Genomic DNA, 22,824 nt, shown 5'->3' on the forward strand with positions numbered 1-22,824 from the left:
TGACAATGTAATAATAGTAGGTATTGAATAATATAAAATCAAATAAAGAATAAATAGAGAAAAAAAATAAAAATTCAGATTTTTTATCATAGGAAAAAGGGTAAAACTTATTTAAATTTGAGATGAGAAAGTTTTTTATATCATGATAAGAAAAGTCATAATATAAGTGTCACGACCTGGATTTCCCACCCTCGAGGGTCGTGATGGCGCCTACTAATAGGAGCTAGGCAAGCCAACTTAATTAGCAATTTCATTAAACCCCTGTTCTTTTTATTTTTACAATTAACAGCATTAAATAAAGACGACGAAATTAAAATATAAGCGGAACACTTAAACGTAGATAGATGATCGATAATACAGAAGTTCCAACACATATATCTCTACCCCGGGACTGGAGTCACATACTCATGAACATCTAAGGAGTACTACATACAAAGTATGAAAAGAAACATAATCTGTTTATCTCGGGTACAATGAGATGACAGCCAAATGTAAAGATAGAAGGGAGACGCCGGGTCTGCGGACGCCTGCAAGCTACCTCGGGTCTCTCTGGACTGAAGGTTCGCCCCCGTGCTAATGCTGTTGCTGCTGCTCAATACCTGGACCTGTGCAAAAATGCACAGAGTGTAGTATCAGCACAACCGACCCCATGTGCTGGTAAGTGCCTGGCCTAACCCCGGCGAAGTAGTGACGAGGCTAGACAGGACCTACCAAAAACAACCTGTGCAGGCATATATGTATATGCAAGCACAATGAAATAACAGCAGAAAATACTAGCTAAGGCGGGGAGGGGACCGGCTTAGGGGAAATACAGATGGAGGCAACTTATCAGAAGTAAACACGAAACTACACCAGATCTCATAATCTACATATGTGGTCGGCGTGCCACACAATCCCATTTCATAATATATAAGTGGTCGGCGTGCCACACGATCCCATTTCATAATACATAAGTGGTCGGCGTGCCACACGATCCCATTTCCTAATATATAAGTGGTCGGCGTGCCACACGATCCCATTTCATAATATATAAGTGGTCGGCGTGCCACACGATCCCATTTCATAATATATAAGGATTTCCCGGCAAGGGAACAAGTATCAATTCAACCATCCCGGCAAGGGAGAATACAAATAAACAGTTAATTCCCGGCAAGGGAGCAATAACAATAACTTACACGTCCCGGCAAGGGAGTAATTACATCTCTTCCTCTTTCGTTCATTTCTTATGTCTTAATCGTGTCATATTTCGAGCCAACGCTCCAAGGAGTTTACAAATCATATTTTCTCTTCGTGTTGTTCACATTATATCGAGTCCATCAATTAAACAAGGAAGGGTCACTACAAGATCCCAAATAAGCACAAGCAAGGACTCACGGTCATGCTAGACACCGGTGTATAGATACTCGTCACCATGCCTATACACCGTACTCAACATTTAGCAATTAGCAAATAATACTCTAATCCTATTCCCTCAAACCAAAGTTAGATCAAACACTTACCTCAAACGCTCCAAACTCAACTCAAGCCTCTAGTATCGCTTTACCCTTCGAATTCACCACCAAACCGCTCGAATCTAGTCACGAATACTTGAGTGTTTCAACAAATGCTAATCTAATAAATTTGAATGCATGAAAAGTAAATTTCCCAAAGTTTTACTCAAAATTTTCCAAAACGCCCCCGGGCCCACGTGGTCAAAACCCGAGGTTCGAACCAAAACCCGATTACCCATTCCCCCATGAACTAAAATATGTAAGTTATTTTGGAATCGGACCACGAATTGAGGTCCAAAACCCCCAAATTTAGAAACCCTAGTTCTACCCTAAATTCCCAAATTTCCCCATTAAAATCTTGGTTTTGAAGTTGAAATTATGTTTAAAGATGTTAAGGAGTAAAGAAAATAAGTTAGGAATCACTTACCAATCGTTTTGAAGAAGAAGAAGAATCGTTTGGAAAATCGCCCCTTATGTTTTGGGTTTTGAAAAAGTGAAAAATGACTGAAAATCCCGACTTTATATACTTTACTGAAGGCTGGCGCCGACCGCACAAGAATGCACCGCGGCCGCGCCGAGGAAGGGAAGAAAAATGACTCTCTGAACCTACCCAGCGCGGACCGCACTAATTTGGTGCGCGGCCGCGCTGGTTGACCAGGAATCCACTGGCCCTCTGAACCTAGCCACGCGGACCGCGCAAAAATGCACCACGGCCGCGCGGCTTCCAGAGCGGACCGCGCAAATATGACCGCGGCCGCGCTGGGGGCCTGCAACACCTGGACCTGCAAGTTTCTGATACTTTTAAGCCTAAGACCCTCCCGGGACCCACTCAAAACTCACCTGAGCCCTCGGGGCTCCAAACCAAACATGCACATAACTCCAAAAATATCCTACGGACTCCTCCGTGCGATCAAATCGCCAAAACAACATCAAATTAGGCCTCAAGACCCATGATTTCCTTCCAATTTCCATGAAACATAAAATTTTACTGCTTCTAGCTCAAAACGCGTCAAATGACGTCCAAATCTAACCAAACTTCACAGCAATTGCTTAACTCATATTTAAGACTTGTGCCGGGCGTCGGAACCAAAATACGAGCCCAACAGCACAGTCTTCTAAACAAATAACACTTTCCAATTCTTTAATTATTTTCAGAAAAATAATTTCACGTAAAAATTCATCCCTCGGACTCGGGACCTCGGAATTTGATTCCGGGCACACCCCCAAGTCCCATATTGTCCTACGTACCCTCCGGGACTGTCGAATCACGAGTCCGGGTCCGTTTGCTCAAAACGTTGACCGAAGTCAAACTTAATCAATTAAAACATCAAAATTTTATTATCTTTCTCGCAAATTCATATTTAAACGTTCCGGCTACGCGCCCGGACTTCACACACAAATTCGAGGCAACCCCCAAGTGAGGTTCTCACGGTCTCAGAAATACAGAGTGAGTAGGAATACAGGTGATAACCCCTTTGGGTCGTCACAATAAGTCCACATAACTCAAGTCTAATAGTAAAATCAAAAACTAAAAATATTGAACAATAAAAATAAATTAGAGATTTAAGGACATTTATAAATCATAAGTTTAGAAAATAATATAAAGGAAATATACAATACTTAAAAATATTATTAAATTTTAAATAATTTAAAATTTTTGAGCAATCGTTTTAAAACAAAATAAATATTTATTTATAATTAAAAAATTATATATTTATCTTATATTAGTAAAGAAAAGTAGTTGATAATGATATTAAATAAAGTTACAAGTTAATGAAAATTCACANGAGAAAGTTTACATTAGAAATGAAAAGAAAAGAATATTTAAATTTGAGATTAGAAAGTTCTTAAAACGATGATGTGAATGCTCAAATTACGGATAATACCGCGAAATTGAAGTCTTGTTTATGAAAAATAAAACAATAAAAAAAAATTTTAATTACAAAATAATTTCTAATATAGGTAATTGTACAAAAATTATATTTGTATCTCAAAACTAAAAAAGAAAGAAAATTTACGTAAAGAAATATAATGCAGTGAAAATATTACTATAACATTAGATATAATATGTTCAAACAATTAAGAAAAAATAATTCTATGATTAAAATCTGAATTGAGTGCAGTTAGTTTGAGTTTGAAATCATAGCATAATTTTTTGAAAATACAGTCCAATTTAGAAAATAGAATGATAAGAATTATTTGAATTTGAGATAAGTATTTTTTTTGTTTTTGCAAATATTACGTAGGGAAGAGAATGTATTAAAAAAAATAGAGGTAGTGTGAGGATACTTATACTTTAAATTAATTTAAAATAGAGAAAATAAAATAATTAATTTATATTTAAAATATTACTGATAAATTTAAATGATTAAAATATTATGAATAAGAGGATAAAAGCATACAAATATATCAAATTTCAAGAATAAAATATTTATTTTTATTAAATACTATTAAAAGAATAATAAGCAAGACATTAATTTAATTATAAGCTAATAAAAAGTTATATGATAGTATAATAATATTAAATATTAAATAATACAATAACTATAAGAAAAGAACAAAAAAAAAAAGAATTTACGTAAAAATGATGTGATAAAATAAGACATATTTGACTTCCAGATAAAAATAAAGTGATAGTAAGAATTTTGTTAAAGTAATATGGTCTAATGTGCTCGAACAAGACAGATCACAATATGATATGCAGTATTCTTTAATATCGATGGCGGAACAAAATACAAGTACTAAAATAAAGGGGTTAGGTTGCTACAAATATATATTAAAAAGATTGGTTGTCTACTACGAGAATTCATATCCTACTTCATAATTAAATTCTCATGTTATATAATTTTTATCTGAGAGGCTTATATTTTAAGGTTATTTGTACATGATTCAAACAACCTTTCGCAATTTGAAATGGTTTGTCCGCGCATCGCGCGGGTACTAATACTAGTATTAGTAAAAGAAAAGACTTGTAGCGAAAAAGATTTTGAGGAGAAATTTTGAACTAATGTCTTATAGATCCACAAGACACACAAATGTCAAGCATAAATTATAGGGAAATTACCAGCTATGTCCATTTATAAGTAGCTCACTACAAAATTGGCCAATTGATAAAATATTACTAATATTAGCCAAATTAGCCAATTAGCTATTTGTAGCAAAAAATATCACATTTTTGCTTTGTTTTGAATGGGTGTTATTATAATAGATTGGGCACAACTTAAGGAGCTTGAATCTCAGTTTTGGGATGATTTGGTGAAGTTTTGAGGTGGTTTGAATTGAAAATTCGAAGTAAAAGCTGAACATGAAAAAAAAATGATATGTGTATCACACTGTGTATCATTTGTGTATCACATATGTATCATTTGTGTATCATATGTACATCCATGTATACCTGTGTGTGAGATACATGCGTGATTCATGTTTGATACATGTGTCGCAGAAGACTTTTTTTGAACTCGATTTAATTACGAATTTTGATGCAAAACTAGCCCAAATCACCTCCAATCTTCCTCAAATTTTGTATATTGACTTATTTATATATTTTCAATGAATTTCAACTATACCCATTGAAAAAGTTCCTTTTTTGTTTAGATTTTTGGAATATTGTATAGATTTTTGTATTTGATCACCTTATTTGCTACTCCGTCCATGAAATTTCCTTTCCGTCTTGTATCTAATGTTGCTAATCACGCTTAAAAATATGGAAGGTGATTTTTGCATGTGATTCTTTGAGAGAAAGAACCCTATTATTTGGTTTTTCAATTTTTGTTGGCTAGTTTTGGTAAGTCTATGACTAATGGCTAGAGGTTGGTAAGTTGAGATTTATTTGGGACATTTATGTAAGTAAATTATAAAGACTGTCTTTTATCCATTCAAGTCGGTAGCTTCATCATTTCTTCGTTATAAACACTATTTCTTGTATCACTCTGTTTGATAAGAACCTACCTTCTTTGCAATTCAATAATTTGTCCAGCAAAAGATATTTTGTCCCTTTTTAGAATACTAACAAATATACATAAGAATATAAACTAATTGAGCATAAATAGATAGGACAGAAAGAAAAAAAAAATGAAAGAGCTTTTCCAATATAGCAGTGCAAAGTCGAATCAATGACGAATTTTTGAGCAATTGCACGCTGCCTTATGTAGAAAAAGATGCTATTGTTCAAAATATTTCAAGAAATGAAACCTCGTTTAGTACAATTCTGATAATGTAATAACATTGTGCTCATTCGTAGAATAGTATTTTTGTGAACTATTCGTGTACTTACTTCTTTATATTTTAAGAAAATCATGGCTCCACCGTAGTTATAGGATTATGCTACGTTAATCTTTTAACTTACCAGAGCTTTAAACCCCTTGTTAAGTACATAAAAGATTGCAATAAGTGAAAGATACGCCAAGTAAACAAACAAGAAAGGAAGCCCCAAACAAGAAATTTATTTCAACCAAAGAGGAGGGGAAACACAAGACAACGCGTGGACATGTCTACACATGAAAAACATCTCAGCGACAAAATGAACTCCAATGGGCCAAACTATTCTGAAGCAGACCCATTGGGCTTGCCCACAACAAAACGCCGAGCATGTTGTCCAAGCCCAGTCTTCTTTTTACAACCATCAAGAGAAACTGATAACTCATAAGGAGGTGCATCAGAAGCCAACCATTGTTCGACATAGAATATGGATTGGCTACAAGTTTTGTGTGGCCCAGTAAAAGTAGTCTCAACAAAATCCAAGAACCAACCGTGGTGCTCACCTGATCCATCAGAAGTAACATTAAGCCTGCAAATTGGTGGGCTCAAACATTGGCCTCTACCAGTGAAGATGTCCATATTACCCCTTTCGTAGTAATCATAATTTGGGCCCATTAAACCCCATTTCTCTAGATCTGGAATATATACTACTGATTTTCCTTTAGCATCGCCAAGTGTAACGCTGATTTTGGAGTCTGTTCCTCCCTTTATGATTGATCCAGTTTTAACATACAATGTGTATACACAGTCTTCCTGCATCACCAAAATATCCGTAAGACATCATCTTCCGAAGATTGCCAAAGTTTAAGTATAATATACACTGAGTATCAGTATATTTAATACTACTATGTTATTGCAGGTTAATTACCATTTTTATCATAAAATCTACCTAGAATTATCTTACAAGTGACCTGATTGTAACTTATAGTTATTACAAACGTAACCTAAAGTCATGGCATAGAAAGTTCCTATTGACAAGGAGGAGTAAAGTACAAATTCTCGTTCCTCCTCTTCTAAGAATGAAATCCGTCAAGCTAATCAAATACTTTGATGTGACGTTCCTTTGTCAAACTAAGTTTTCAATTATAACGTTAACATTTTCCTCTATGACTATCACAGTTAATAAAAAGAATATCTTTACAGGATGTTGTTTATGAATGTACATATTCAGATCTCAAGCAGGGGCTGATCTAGGGTGTAAGATACGGGTTCCCGGGAACCCAGTAACTTTTGCGTAGACCCTGTATTTTTGTTAAAAAAATTATTAAATATCTATAAATATCTATTTGTGAACCCAGTTATTATTGTATATTAATTTGAAATTGCGACAGGAACCCATAAACTTAAAATCCTGGATCCGCATTTTCAAGCATATGCTTCACTAGAGAATGAAAAGAAGCAGGTAAATAAGTACTGGTTCGAAAGGTTATATGAGTGTGTTGATTTAAAAATGACGAGCAAGGCAAGCAAAAAGGGACATAATCATCATATATAATAAAGCATAATCACATTATACTGGAACCTGGATGATGCAATAAATTAGTAGTAATAATTACAAAAGCAACATATGATCTGTAATCATAGTAGAGTTTGACGAATTACGGTCAACATAAAATTAATGAAACTCAATCCTAAAGTTGGATCAGGTTGATCTTTAAGACTTCAGCTGGAATCAAGCTAAAAGCATAAAGTATAGTGAAATCAAGAAATACATAACGGACTTACAGAAGAATCAGCTGCAACAGCTGAAAGAAAAAAAGTGAAAACAACAGCAAAGAGGAAGTGGCGATTCGTCATCATTTCTTTCTTTCTTTTGAGATTTTCCAAACTTGGCTTCGTCTAATTAAACTAGCACCCTTCATTATAAAGGAAATATTGGGCCCAGTCATTACTGATCTGTAGGCGCACCACACCCCCTTCATTAATTAACTCAAATAGTCGCACGCATAATCTCTTAAACTAAAAATGGCAGCAACATATATATAATATTCGTGTATAATTTTGTATAATTCATATATTATGTATACAAGCTAGGGAAAGTAAATATTGATCAGGCCAGCTATTTGAGTCAACAACTTTTAAAATAAAGTTAAATTGCTTTTCTCTTCTTTTTATTTATATCATTTCTTTTATTAAAAAGAAAATAATATATGTAAATGGTCGATCCGGAATCCACTCTTCTCTATCTTTCTCTAATATTTTTGTTCTTCTTTTTCATTGACTTCAGATATTCAAGCTATTCTCCAATTTCAACAATTAAATTCACATTTATTATTAGAAGATTATCATTGTACTGTACCAGTTAATAAACAGTTCATTGGTTTTCTTTTTCTCCGGGTTTATCGGTTACCTATATATGCCTTTTGTTTTCCCATTTGATATAATTATTTTCTTTAATCTATTTGTTGGGAACGTGGAGCGCAGAACTGGATATTGTATTTGCTAAGAAAAAAAAAGCTAATGGGACCAGAGCCCTAAAATAATAAATACACATAATGAGCAACGACAATAATAATTATAACCAGTAAATATATATGGGTGTATAATCTAATGTCTACATTACTTTCTGAAAATTAGGCTATTCGGGAGGGTCTCGTCTCTACTGCAGGTTTAAAGAATATGCCACGAGAGGCATGAGATGATAATGTTATTCATCAACTTGGCAAATTTTCTAGTTTATTGCTGTCACACATGGGCATTGGCAGATTTATTTGGACCATGCTTAAAGACTGTTTAAGTGTTCACCTACTCAATCTGAATATAATTTATTTAAGAATGGATGATGATTCACGTATGAGGGGATAAGAACGAGCACCACGTGACAGTCATCTAAGATCGACACTGTTATCATGCTAATTATTCTATTCTTTTTTATAATAAAAAATTGATTAGGAATATCAACTGACATCACCCTCATATTGAATCAGAGATATTTTCCCCTAATGGAAGGGATACTTGAGTTTTTCAGGACAGAATTACAGAGAGAAAAAAAAGAAAAAAGAAATAAGTATAGGAATCAGCTATATGTATATCGGCGTATAATGCTTGTATGTTGAACAGTTGAAGCATATAATAAAGAAGAAAACAGATTGTGGAAGCTCATTGGTTGGAAAATTACATCTTGGGAAAAAGAAGATTTTGGAAAACAATCCAAAGAAAGGTGCTGTTTCGAAAACTTGGTCCGAAATAATAATATCATTATTATTATTTATTTTTTTAAAGGAAAAACATCAATTTGGGTTCTTGTCTTATTCTCCGTAGTATATTTGTTGATTGATTTTCACCTGTTTTTACATTTAAGCATGGCTAAACTTCTATGAAAAATTTTCGAGAACTTCTATAAAAAAAAAGTCAAAACGATTTTAGGTTCTATTATTGCTGGTGATGACGGTGAGTTGGTGACAATGTCAGTCCTTTATTTGGTTAGTAGAATGCCCTGACCTCTGTTATTTAATGTAACTTCTCCTCATCTAAACTTTAAGTACCAAAAGAAGGGGGAAAATAGAAAAAGAATCGATGTAGGAAACAGAGACCGTCCCTTTAGAGCAATTTCAGTTAATCACGACTTCTGTTGTTTTCGTTCAGTTACCTTAATAAAAACTAATAACAAAAGTTTCAACCTTTAAGTTAATCGTGCAAATTTATATTCAAAATTAACATCAAATTCGTCTTATTAAACGTAAAATAAACAAGGGAAGCTGATGATAAGCATATGCACCACATATTTCAGAATTAGAGCTGTTAATGCTATGTACAAACTGTACAAGCAACACTGATCACAGGTTGGATGAAATGAAGAGACGCATCATCGCTAGGGTCTCTGGCATGACATTGTATGTGCAACATATTCATCTGAAAAGAGGTGGGAAAAAGGAAAGAGATTGAAGTAGGAACATTCAAAATCATCACCATACCAAAATACTGAAAAACCCGAAAAAAGAAAAGAAAAACGACACCATGCCCCATTCACTCTTAGTATCTGAAAATGATAAAGCATACAATTTTGGAATGCAGTTGGGGTCTCTTATGCCCCTGGCTTTAGAATGCAGACACAAGCCGAAGCAGAAAGACCTCTTTTTTGGGTACAGCAAACAGCAAAAAAAAAAAAAAAAAAAAAAACCAACGACATCAAAAGCCTTACAAGGTCACCTAAAAATTTATCTAATGGAGGTCATTTCTGATTTATGGTTAGCATATAGTCTAAGCTTGAAATAACTCACAGAACTATAGACGTCAAATAAGGAAGTTTACCTCTTAATTCAGTTGCTGCTGCTACCAAGATCAAAGTCCATGGTGTAATCATATTCAATTGTCGGAATGACGGAAGCCATAAATTTCAAGAATAGGAAAAGGTACCTGTCAATTGGGGTGCTTAAGATCAATGTTCCAGAGAAGAGATAAAAACTTTTATCATAAAACCTCATGCAAATATACAAAAAATTCAAATGAATTATTTTTACGCCTATTTTTAATCTAGTAAAACGAATTTCTGTATCATAATGCTTTACTTTTTAAATGAAAAATCTAATGGGGCTGAAGATTTGTATGTGTCCAATTTATTCAAACGAAACAGCATGTATAAGACTACTGTGGCTACAAGATGCTCCTGCAGCTGCATGATCCCTTCCAGCAGCCACCAATGAGATATGAAGAAGAATCCGAGAACATGACGCGAGGTTGCTATATAGCTTCTAGCAAAGACACAATTGATTCCTAAACTTTCATGAGGGAAACCATCACTGCTCGTGAAAAAGCTTATGGGAAAATTTAAGCTAAAATCCCCACGCGGTTTATAGCTGCAGCTCAAAGCTCATTTCAGTGTGAATGACTAACATAACCAGTATTGCCATGATGTGCACAAGCATTTGCATGTATCCACATATGTTATGTACTACTGATCTTCCAGTGACCAAATTAGATCATCTTGTACCATGCATATTATGTGAGCATGTCTATTACTGGCTGAAAAACATAGGTAAATGACCTAAAGTTAGAATCTACTGTACTTGTCAACTTCTGGTTCAACTCCCCGTGACATCAGAACATCAATGATCTTTTTCATGACAGCCCCATGTCGACATGGATGTACCGAAGCATGTTTTCCTGGTAGATGTGGATGGTCTTCAACGGTTACCTGTATAACAATATTGACAACCAACAACTAAAAGTAAAGTGACAGACTTCCCAATGAGGAATTCACAGACTTTTTCTTAAAGGTAAAAATACCTGGACAAACTCACAAAATGCATAAGAACTTAAAAAAGAAATAGGGTAAAAATACACGCGCTTAAAACCAGACTCCGCCGGGAAACAACACTATTTTTCCAACTTGATCAGAAATTGTAGTGGAACTAGATTCAAGCAACAATGCACCTGCTTGTATTGCAGTGAGTCTCTAACTCAACAGCAGTAGCTTTAAAGAAAGAAAAGAGCTAATGTCTCAAAAATTTAACTGAAGCTTGTCCATAAATAACATCCAGACCTAAAACATGTTGCTCACCGTTTTACGTGCATGGTCTTGACTGACATCTTCAAGTACAAGTTCTGGTTGCAGAAGCATCCTTGACTGCCATATAAAAACAAGAGCAGCACTCATTTACTATGCGTCAAACAAAAACTTAGGCCTCATGAAATGCCAAAGGCCCAAAAGTTTTCATAGTTGATCAGTTTTCAAACAATTATAAAGTTCTGCAGAGAGGACCATGATGCATGTCTAACAAAGGGAATCTTATTTCTTCAGAGGAACATACATTATCTCCTGTATAATGATGTTTTGAAAGACCAGAATATAGCTTATGTGGCTTTCAATAAGGGAACCACACTGATTCAGCGTTAACTGAATTGTTAAGTATGAATACGGTGCTTCAAGCAGTACTTGGAAATAGGCAAAAGAAATCAATCATTAAAATAGGTAAGCTATATTTCATCGCAAAGGAACACTGCATAGTTCTGCAGATAAAAGAAATATAAGCACGGCATGATAAAAATAAAATAAAAGATAAGTCGGATTTCAGGAACTCCAGTAAATTCAGTTTATCAGAACCAGTAAACTCAAAGATGATACACTGCGATACACTGCATTAGATATTACAACAACAACAAACCCAGTGAATTCCCACATGTGGGGTCTGGGGAGGATAAGATGAATTAGATAATCTAATACACTGCATTAGATATTGCTGCAAATTTTAACTTCTTTTGTGAATAGCAAAAATCAGGATAAACAATCATTTTGAAATAGAAAAATCTGCAGAGAAATTGACATGGGCTATATTTTACATAATCAGAGCAGATTTCAGTTAGATTGGATCATGCGTTTGCATTAGTTTCTGAAGTTACTGATAAATAATGGAGAAAAAACAATTGGAGGAAAATCTGAGTACATCAAGCATATATAAAAAAGTGATATAAAAAAGAAAGGAAACTCATGGGACTTTCTATTCTAGGAACCACTAATTTGCTGATTTTATATATATATATACATATATATATATATATGTATATATATATATATATATGCAAATTTGTCTTAAAAAAATTGTTGAGCACAGGAATCAAATGAGAAGATATTGAGAATTCATATAGCTGATCCAACTAATTTGAGATTGAGGCATAGCTGTTGTTGTAGTATGAAAACCAACAATTAATTAAAATAACAGCAGTTTATTATGACTGACCTCATCATATCCAGTGAGCCACACACGAGGGGTTTGATAATACTTATCATACCTGCAAAAAGTAACCATCTGATAACACTTCCTTAAGCCAAATGAGACATCTAAATAAGGCCCACAATTGTGCAAATAAGCACTTATATTAAATTGGAAGCACAAGAATGACTAATCTGATGAATGAGTTGCCTTACGTGATGCTGATATCATAAGTTCGGGTTCTTAGAATATTGTCATCGTCAGGCTCATGAGCCACAAGATATGCTGTCTGAAGGGTAGCCTGCGAAAATTTCATGACAAATTGAAAATATTGGCATTGTGATCAAAGAATCTCACAGCATGATAATTTACTGAAATCCAGCCCTTGTATCTGAAGTCTTAACAAATTTGCAGAAAAACATAGGGGAAAAATCTTCTAACACAGAATGGTACCTAAATAATTATAATCAAAAATGATTTTCCCCAAGGAAATGCGGTTTACTCAGTTAAAAGATTTCAACTTGAGAAAGAAACCCACCCCACCCAACCCCCCAACAACAACCTTCTTTCCCTCAAGGAGGACAAGATTAATTCATTAAAAATAGCCAAAGGACTTGTGACCCTTTTTTCACACCAACAAAGTAAAACAAACAGAAAATAAATTAACTGGCTCCACAAGGCTTCCTTTAAAACCATTAACTTATTTATTAATGTGTATACGTGCATGGGTTCTTACACAGCAAAGGAGATGCAAATGGTTTGGACCAAAAACAATCAAGTGCATGACCAATACACTCTCATTGCAATTGCACTTGAACGCTCTTGAATAGTAACCTTATTTGTTTAATTTTTTTTTAAAACAACACCATTAGCTTTGAACAGATCTTTCTCCAGAACATATTAACTGCAGAAAACCATAAACTTATTATATAATCTCATAAGCCAGCACAGGCCTCATACGGGCAAATAGATGCAGAGGGTTCTCGAGTAACATGTATGATCTCCACAACACTTTCATAATCATTTGTACTTGTATGCTGTTGAGTTGTAACCTTAGCTGTTCAGAGACTTTCGAACAGATCTTTTCCAAGAATGTCTTAGTGGTAGAATAGTTACACATTCTACTTTTGCCATGAAAGTTATAAGATCCATTTGGTTGGTAAATGTGATCATCTATAGTACTAATAAAACCTCAACTCCTTAAACTAACCAGCAGTAGCAGACCCAAGATTTTATAGTCATGAGTGGTTGTTGGAAGGAGCTCCAAAAGAGGAGTTGAAAAGGAGTTATGCTGTGTTGTGGGGAAAGAGAAAATTTCGTTTGTTTGTGGGAAAATGGGATAGGAAAAGGAAGACAATACAAAAGGAAAGAGGAATTAAGAACTGAAAATAGAAAAGGAAAGAAAAGAGTTCTAGTTTGAGAACGAGGCTTTGGGGGAATAGGGAAGAAAGTAAAAAAAGAAAAGCGAAAGTAAAACAGAAAGCAAAAAAAGAAAAATTGGATAATAAGAAAGCAAATAAAGAAAAATGAAAGGCAAAAAATAAAAACTAAGCTGAAATTGTTCAAAGCAGGAAATGATCCTGCACCACAATGTTTGGCAGATCACCAGCTTCCAAGCGGACCGATTTGTCTTTTATATTTAAGGGTGCTCACTGAATTTTATGGTACTTGTTCCTCATTGCCTATGTAAGAATATCAAATCTGGTCAAATACAATGGGCGCTTGAACACCCATGATTCTTCATGTAGGTTGGCCATTGCTAACCAACTGTGCATGACACAAAAGTTGGAAGCCAGAATGGTCCTTGTGTTTGCACTATTAATATCAGCAACCATGGGGCATTTTCGTCTCTTCACTACACCTACATTTCTGACTTTTACCCACCATCTCCCATTTCCATCTCTTTTTTGTTATAGTGGGAAAAAAAATCTTAATATTTGCAATGTTGCTTTAGTTCAAATTTTTAGCACATCATGTTCAATAATACATATTATCTTAGATATATGCACGTATCAAGTCCCACAAATTCTAGCACTATAACACCCAGGGGCGGATTTAAGGGGGTTCGGCCGAACCCCCTTTGCCAGAAAATTACACTATATGCAAAAACATTTTGTGCCTCTATATATTATATTGTGAATCCCCTTGACACAACCCAAATGCATAGCTCAGGGGTCAAACCTTTGTGAGGTTGTTGTTCAATCCCAACTGGCCACAGTCTCTTTTAATTTTTTAACCTTTTCTTTTTTGAACCCCATTAGCGAAAATTCTACCTCCGCCATTGATGACAACTGTAACTAATGGTCCAACAAATGCATGCATATTCTTCTTATATGAACTCCCGCTAGCGTCAAGCGAAACCGATATCAAAAGCATTCTTGTTACCATCATGCAATTTACTTGATGAGTATGAACAGTTACAACCAGGTGAATAGATCATTTTTTTTGTAATATATAACAATTCCTCTGTATGATTAAAAAGAAAGACACAGCAGATAGACGCAAAAACTCTGTAGAAAGCCTTTTGAAGATAAAACACAAGAAATTGCAGCAGGATGAAACTGAAGATAGTTGAGATTAACCACAAATCACACACTTTTAGAAGAGCAAGAAACAAGGGGAAAAGAAAAGGAAACCACAGCACATACAGGATCCGTTTCAATGAGATTGTCAGGTTCATTGTACTCTCCCATGTCTGGTATATCTTCCTCCTCCTCGCCTCCAAAGTATGAGGAGATTGACTGGATAGTATTCCTTTTGCTAATTTCTAATGTTTCCATTGATGGCAAGTTGTCATCCTCGTCACTTTTTCTTTCTACGAAATAAACGGGACAAATGTCACAATGAGATAATGCAATTTGTTGTTAGACACACAGTTATGAAGAACACCTTTAGGTTTCCCATGTGTGGCAAGCCAACCATCATTTTCCTCATTATCAAGCAGAACTTCACCTCCAGCAGCTTCATATTCTTCCTCTACTGATGCGGCTCTCCTCAAGCAAGGAACTGCGATCAAAGTTAAATTGGCACGTAACTTACTGGTGAATGATAAAACTCTTCCATTCTAGGCATTCCAAAAAGATGATCAGCTGACGTTTAAGAGCAAGTGAATATCAAAAAAGGTCTACTCAAACTAGCATGATAAGAAAGTTTTTTTTATAAGTTATCATGAAAACAAAGTTTAATTTGTGTAATTCTGGAAGTTCCAGAATTTGATGATGTAGTAGGTGGGAAAGGGAAAATAATATTTGTTCCAACAGTTAAATTGGTATATCAACTGCGTTTAGACCAAGCAACACGCAGAAAGTACTTGGCAATTCTATCAGAACTTATTTCTCAAATTTTTGAAGGACTTGTAACACCTAATTTAGCTTTTCAAAATCAACTCTGCTTCTTCCTATAATAAAGAAGTGAAAATTAATACTCTAGCTAATTGTGGATAAAAAATGAAATCATCATGAGCACATCAGTTAGTCAACCCAAATGCATTGAATGCTATGAAGAGTGGAGGAGTTATATGATAAGTACCATTTCTAGTTATCAAGAATTGCTTGTCAGCAGGTAAATATGACTTCCTCTTGCTAGGTTCACCTGATTCCCTGTCAATGAACAATTGAAGTGTGATACGAGTAACAGAGAGCAATAATACTACCTTGACCAATGCTTAAACAAAATCCTAGAAAGCAAACAAATTTTTCATCTTCAAAGTAAAATAATATGCATCAGAAGCCGAGAATCAATGTAGAACAAGCAAAAGTAGACAACACCCTGAAGACTGAAAAAAAGTAAAACCTAAAGCATGGGAGATATCAATAGTCTCTAGTCAGTAAATTCATCACTTCAGACGACATAACTAATAATAATGGGCATCAATCATCTTAGCTCGTCGATAATCAATACCAGAGAAGAAAGAAAGAGCAGTCATATGGTAGAAACAGTAAGTCAAAACTCAAAAGAAAAACATAACTGCTTGGCCATAAAGTTTTTGAATTTGAAAAGAAGAAGCAGGGGCAAATCCACCTCTTATAGCAGCAAGTGCAGGACACTAACTGCTTTTGTCTATAGCTATATATCTAGGTGAAACTTCTTCAATAATACATTTATACTAAGTCTACAGCTATACTCTGCAACCACGGGCTTTGAGCCTGGGTCCGTCTCCGACAACAAGTCAGCTAATCCTACAAGTCATTACAATGACTACATATACACGCCAAGTTCTATAGTAATAATTAATTGTACCATCATATACACGTATACTGATCTGATTCCATATCACATAAGTTTTGAGCATGAATTGGAGCCTATGCATAGAAGTTAGACGATAAAATCTGTCTTCTCTTCCGCTTTCTCAGAAATTTTTCGGTTTTTCTTTTTTCACCTTTTCTTCTCTATCTTTGACTTCAAGTGAGCAATTGATGCTAAAGTTGAAGGTGGAAAACGAAGTGAAGGATTTACCAAGACCAAGTAGGGCATTTGGAAACGAGATTATCGCCGGCGATGATGAACTCATTGATGCTGAGAACACCTTTCTCTTTGAAAGCAGAAACGGTGCGAGGGCTAGTGATCCTCTCCACTGTGCCCTTGAATGCTTCGTGAATCTTCTGTGAAAGTACCATTTTCTCCGCTTTCACAGGTATCAGAATTCCGATGACTGAGTTATAAAGATTTCTCACCTTTCCTGTTGGAAGCCGGAAGTCCACGACTCACGGTGCTTTCCGTGTCCTTCCGGAGCTTGTATTGCGCCTAATTTACCGTATCTTCAACTTGGCCCGTTATGTTTATACCTTTATCATTTCACACACCATACATTTAGAGCATGTTTGGAAAGCCACCTAAAAATTGAAATTTAGTGTAATTATATAATTTGGCATGTTTGTCTAGCAGCATGAAATTGGATGTAATTGGAGAGGTATAATTACACTCTCCAATTTTCGAGGGAGGGGGTTGAGAATTTGTGGTAATTACAAGGTTACTTTTTAATTTCTTTTCTTTATGTTTTTTTTTCATAGTTTTAATTTCTTTTTATTTTTAATTTTAATTTTACTTTTTAATTTATTTTTTTAATTTTTAAATATATTTTTCTTTGTACATTACTATTTATCATTTATTTCTCTACCTTTACTTCTTGTGATTCTATGTAATTGTTCGTATATTTTATTTCTTATGGTTTTATTTTCTTCATTTAGCATAATTGCGTTATTATTCTAGTTTGTAAACTACGCCTCTTAATATTAGAAATAATGAGTCAAACAAACTTGGCATATAATAAGTGATGTCATTAAAGTAGAATTTCGCTGTTGAATGAGGTTTATACTTATTATGTTTCGTAATCTTAAGTTGTATTGAAACTTATTTTTATTATGTTGGAATTTAACATATGTTAAACTGTTTTTTCTATTAGATTTTGATATTGTGTTATATTTATGGATCCAATTGACTTATTTTAATAGTAATGGCTAGTTACTTCACATTGCATGTTATTTTTATAAGTGAGAATTAATAGATTAGTTTTGTCAAATATTTGAATAATGATATGACATTGTATTTATAAATATTAATTTATTTTATCAAACATGCATTCTATGATGTTCTTAAAAGACGTACTTTTTAGTTTAAAAATTAATTAAATTAAATATTATTAATTTAAAAATATATATCAATTATTTTTACAATATTACTGATAAATATATCATTTCTAATTAACATATATTCAAGAAAGAATATGTATATTAAATACTAAATCTCATATCATTTATACTTATAAAAAATTATTTATAGGAATATATTTATTATATTAACTTTTAAGTTTTGATAATTACTTCATTTAAAATTTAATCTAACTGTGTAATTACATTTGTGCAACCAAATAATACGCTTGTAATTACTCTGTAATTACGATATGACAAACAAATAGGTCGTCATAATTACTATATTGTGTAATTACTAGGTTGCGCATTTACTATCCTAATAATTACACCAATTCCAATTACCTGGTGACTTTCCAAACAAACCCTTAGTTTGTGATACGCTACAAGCCTACAACACACTAGTTGGTAATTGGGAGCAAAAAAACACTAGCTGGTAACGTTTACACCAATTCAAACCTGTCTATAATAGTTAAATTATAAATAAAATTGAGAATATATATTGATTAACTATGATTTAGTGATAATTACATTTTTAAAAGTATGTATCATATATTTTTGGATTAAATACTCGGTGCAGGTCAATATTTATCGTTTCCATGGGATGAATTTTTAGGAAGCCATGGAAGAAAATGGTTTTGATAAAAGAAGTATTTTTTTTAATCATTTAGATTATTTTTTACTGTAATAAAAATTAATGATTTAGGACTGATCGAAGAATGTTTTGTTGAGTTGAAGTAGATTTTATAACTAAGCAATTATGTGTTTAGGTATAAGTGCTAAAATTGAGTTATGGTGTTTTTTCTCAACTAGTTTGGAAACATCAATTGTTGAATGCTACTTCTTAATTGGTGGAACCACAAAGTTCTTAAACTCGTGGCTTCATATATTATTACTAAGGTATGATATGTGATTGATTTGTTTGGTAATATCTCACGACCCAAATTAGATCATGACCGACGCTTAGGAGCGAGTGCTCCCAAGTAAGCCTCATCCGTATTTTACAGAAGACCGAGTTTTCCCTATTTTAGGGCTATCCCAAAACTTTCCTGTCTCAAAATCAACAGCCAAACATCCTAATATCAAACCAACCAACAACAACTTATCAATTAACCAAAACACGTCTCAACCATTAATAATCTACCCACTAACAACCAGAAATACTAATTTATCTCCAATTTCGATGAAAAAGTGCAATACTCATCATAAGCCTATAATAACGAAAGAATACTTATTACACTAAAAGCATGACTATGGAGCGACTCTAAGAGTTCAAAGAAAATACCATAACAATTAATTAAACTCCTTGCCCACGCTAACAAATACGGGGCTCACCAAGAACTATCGACCTATGCGCTTTAATTAACAAAATCCTCGCCTGCGTCAACTGCTGTCTCTATAAAAAAAACAGCGGGAAGTGAGTCGCTAGAGTAATAACACTTAACCACAATCGTTTTTAATTGGTGACAAGTCAGAAAAATATGTTTGTATAATAATAATCAGAATCATCATAAAAATAAAATGCCATCTCAAAAACGGTAAATATAATCAGTTTATTCATGTGCTTCGTGTAACATAAATCAATATAACAAATCGGTAATAAACTCGATAAACACTGTCTCATATAAAAAATTATGATTGGGAGATTTCCAACAAAGGATCATGTAATATGTATCACTGTGTGGACCCTTTCGTAGAAGGAGTCAAATATAGTCCCTACTCGAGGGAAAAATTGTAACTATATGCTAGTTCTACCTTCCCACTAGGCGAGGGTTATAGCTTTAATCGGTAATCTGTAAATACAAGGTGCATCAGGTCTAACGAACCCACAGTTAGCTACGAGGTTTTTCAAAGTCTCCTCCCATTTATACTTTTCTTTTTAAACAGTAAATATTCACATGAAAGTATTTTTAAAATAGTACAGGGCATTTCAATTCTTATCAAATCATGTAATCCAATTTCGGTAACGGTAATCATATCCCATGTAACAGTAAACCATGTATAATAACAGTGAGAACATTTTAAATAACTGTAAGCATCTCAAGTAAACTATTAAGTACCATATCAAGTAAAGGACTTGTCCCACATGCAATTCAAATATTTGATAACACATTTTATTTTTAAAATAACTAGTCTTTTGGTACGCGCATTGCGCGTGTATTTTATTCTGAGTGAACATAACAAAATATCACATAAATATTATATGAAATTATAAATTAAAAGTTGAAGAAAAAGTGTCGGTTCCAAAAAAAAAAGACTATTGATCTTATATAGCTAACTCAGTAAAAATTGAAAGAATTACAAAAAAATACACATGGCTTCACACCATAAAAAAAAAGGGCCTATATTTTAAGTTTTACCCGACCTAGCCCATATTGTACATATTTTGAAAGCACTAGCAAATTTAAAATCTGTGTTCTTACAACCATTGCTTCTAAAAGCTTTGGAGTTAAATCTGTGTTCTCAAAACCATTGCTTTCACTCTCTCTTCTTCTCACATCTCCTACGTATGCTTCAAGGGTCCGTGTATTTTATGCTTCTCCCTCTGTGTCACCTGGTTGCAATATAAGAAAATTGAAGAGTAGAAGTCCACCATTGAAGGCCATTCAAAGTTTTGCTTTCAAAAATAAGATTTTTTGAGTTTGTTAGTTGTTTGGATTGGGTGTTGTTTCATTTGATTGAAAATATCAAAAGAAGTTCAAAATTTAAATTTGAAGTGATTTGAAGTAGATTTGAGCAAGATTTGAGTTAAAATGTCAGTAAAGACGTAAGGAAGAAGACGAAGTAAGTTTTTTGTATAATTATGAATAATCTTATATAATAGTGTATATGAGTGTATAAACACATCTTGTACACTATTGTACACTTTTATATACGTTTATACAAGCGTTTGTAGACGAACTTCTTCCACGATTTTCAGTTGCAATTCTTGTCCATAACCAGTCCAAATCTCCATTAAATGACTTCAAATTTTATATACAACCTCCTTATACTATTTTTAACAAGTTTAAATAACACCCACTCCAAAATTCTCACAAAATCAAATTCAGAATTTAAACTCACATATTTAATGTCACGACCCAAATTCCATCGTAGGTCCTGATGGCGCCGGACATTGCCAGGCAAGCCAACCCTAATTCAACTAATGAGTTCTTATTAATTTACCAAAACAACCTCAACATTTTTCTTAACAGTTAAGGTTTTTTAAATAGTCAATAATTAACAAGTTCGTAATAATATAGTTACATCCCAAAAATAATAGTCTACAGTGTGTGCCAGGAACTAGTGTCACAAGTACTAGGGCAACTAGTAGAATGTACAAAAAGAATACCATTATCCTACTGCCCGGAACAGAATAGAAGTACATAATAACAACAAAAGAGGAGAAACTCCGGTATGCTGTTGAACGGCTCAAAAGGGGCAGCTCACCATGAGATCTCGACCAGGAATCAGGAATGTGCGCCGGAGGGGTAACTAGATGCACTTGCCTCAGATCCTGTACAGTTAAGTACAGAAGCGTAGTATGAGTACATAAATAATATGTACCCAGCAAGTATCCAGTCTAACCTCGAATAAGTAGTGACGAGGGGTCGACTTGACACTTACTAAGGTCAATATCAATAACATTTAAGGATTTCGCTAAGCATGGATAGCATGAATATAATGACGGTCTCAAAATCAAGGAGAAACGATATATCAATTTCAGTCATGTCATATAATAATTGCATTTCAAGGCATTTAAATAGAGTAAATCATGGATAAATTCGACATAAATAACATGCGCATATTATGCCGAGTTCGTATGGCCCGGTCCAACATAACATTAAACTGTGCACTGCCAGAGGGTCGAATGGCGCGAACCATAGATGCATCTATTTCTACCGAGGTGATCGGCCCGATCCACAAATAGCAATTATCATCAAGAAGGCACATAAAGGCGCATTTATAGTCAAATAAATTCATACAAGTTCTCAAGTAAGTGCGTACATTCGTTTATATTTATTTTCAATCACTAACATGTCCTAAGTGATCTCAGTAGCAAGCAAGAACGTAAGCATTTGCAAGTATGGCATGATACGGGTCCTAAACTACCCGGACAATTAGCATAATAGTAGATACGCACAGACTCTCATCACCACGTATGTACGTAGCCCCCACAGACAAACACAAACATTTATTTAATTCACCTAGGGTTTATTGCCCTCTTACAAGGTTAGAAAAGAGACTCACCTTGCTCCAAAGCTTACCTCCAAATTCAAGAACGTGCTCAAAACCCTCAATTCGGAGCCGAACGATCCAAAACTAATCAAACAGGGTAAGAACGAGTCAATAAAAGCTCAAGAGTTCATATTCTAGCTATTAGAGTAATTTTCCAACCCTAAATGCAAAGTTCCTAAAATTCATCCCCGGGCGCACATGCTCGGATTCCAGAAATTTTTTAAGAAAGTCGTTACCCATAACCTAAGGATCAAGAATATATGATTTTTATTCCATTCCATAACAAATTTCGTGGTTAAATCTCGTTTTTATTAAAACCCTAGGTTTTACTCTAAGCCCATAATTTTCATTAATCTTTATGTGTTAATCTACCCAAAACCCAAGTATTAATCTCACATTAAGTAGAAATAACTTACCTCACAATGCTAGGTTGAAATCGCCTCTTTGGAAGCTCCTAAATCGCCCAAGTATAGAGGTGAAATGAAATAAATGACCTAAGTCCCATTTTTAAAAGCTGTGCCCAGGCCTCTGATGTCGCATTTTCGACATCAGGTTCGCAAATGC

General features: G+C 34.2%; 2 protein-coding genes across 3 annotated transcripts; both read right to left on the reverse strand.

Annotated features, from left to right (window-relative positions):
• On the reverse strand, window positions 5,912-7,612 carry LOC109231325 (PLAT domain-containing protein 3-like). The gene is made up of 2 exons (XM_019396956.1): window positions 7,473-7,612; window positions 5,912-6,500 (listed from the first exon to the last, which is right to left on the reverse strand). The coding sequence occupies exons 1-2, from the start codon at window positions 7,545-7,547 to the stop codon at window positions 6,030-6,032; spliced, it is 546 nt and encodes a 181-aa protein (XP_019252501.1). The 5' UTR covers window positions 7,548-7,612; the 3' UTR covers window positions 5,912-6,029.
• LOC109231326 (autophagy-related protein 3) lies at window positions 9,342-17,167 on the reverse strand. 2 transcript variants are annotated; one of them, XM_019396957.1, is made up of 10 exons: window positions 16,853-17,166; window positions 15,926-15,996; window positions 15,287-15,403; window positions 15,046-15,212; window positions 12,613-12,698; window positions 12,425-12,476; window positions 11,248-11,313; window positions 10,754-10,881; window positions 9,999-10,103; window positions 9,342-9,599 (listed from the first exon to the last, which is right to left on the reverse strand). In XM_019396957.1, exons 1-9 carry the CDS (start codon window positions 17,011-17,013, stop codon window positions 10,007-10,009), a joined length of 945 nt encoding a protein of 314 aa, XP_019252502.1. In that variant the 5' UTR covers window positions 17,014-17,166; the 3' UTR covers window positions 9,342-9,599; window positions 9,999-10,006. The 2 variants fall into 2 exon arrangements, with proteins under 2 accessions (XP_019252502.1, XP_019252503.1); XM_019396958.1 differs by lacking the exon at window positions 9,342-9,599 and having other exon boundaries at window positions 10,017-10,103; window positions 10,732-10,881; window positions 16,853-17,167.

This window comes from Nicotiana attenuata, chromosome 8, assembly GCF_001879085.1.
Source record: "Nicotiana attenuata strain UT chromosome 8, NIATTr2, whole genome shotgun sequence".
In the NCBI taxonomy this organism is placed as follows: Eukaryota; Viridiplantae; Streptophyta; class Magnoliopsida; order Solanales; family Solanaceae; genus Nicotiana; species Nicotiana attenuata.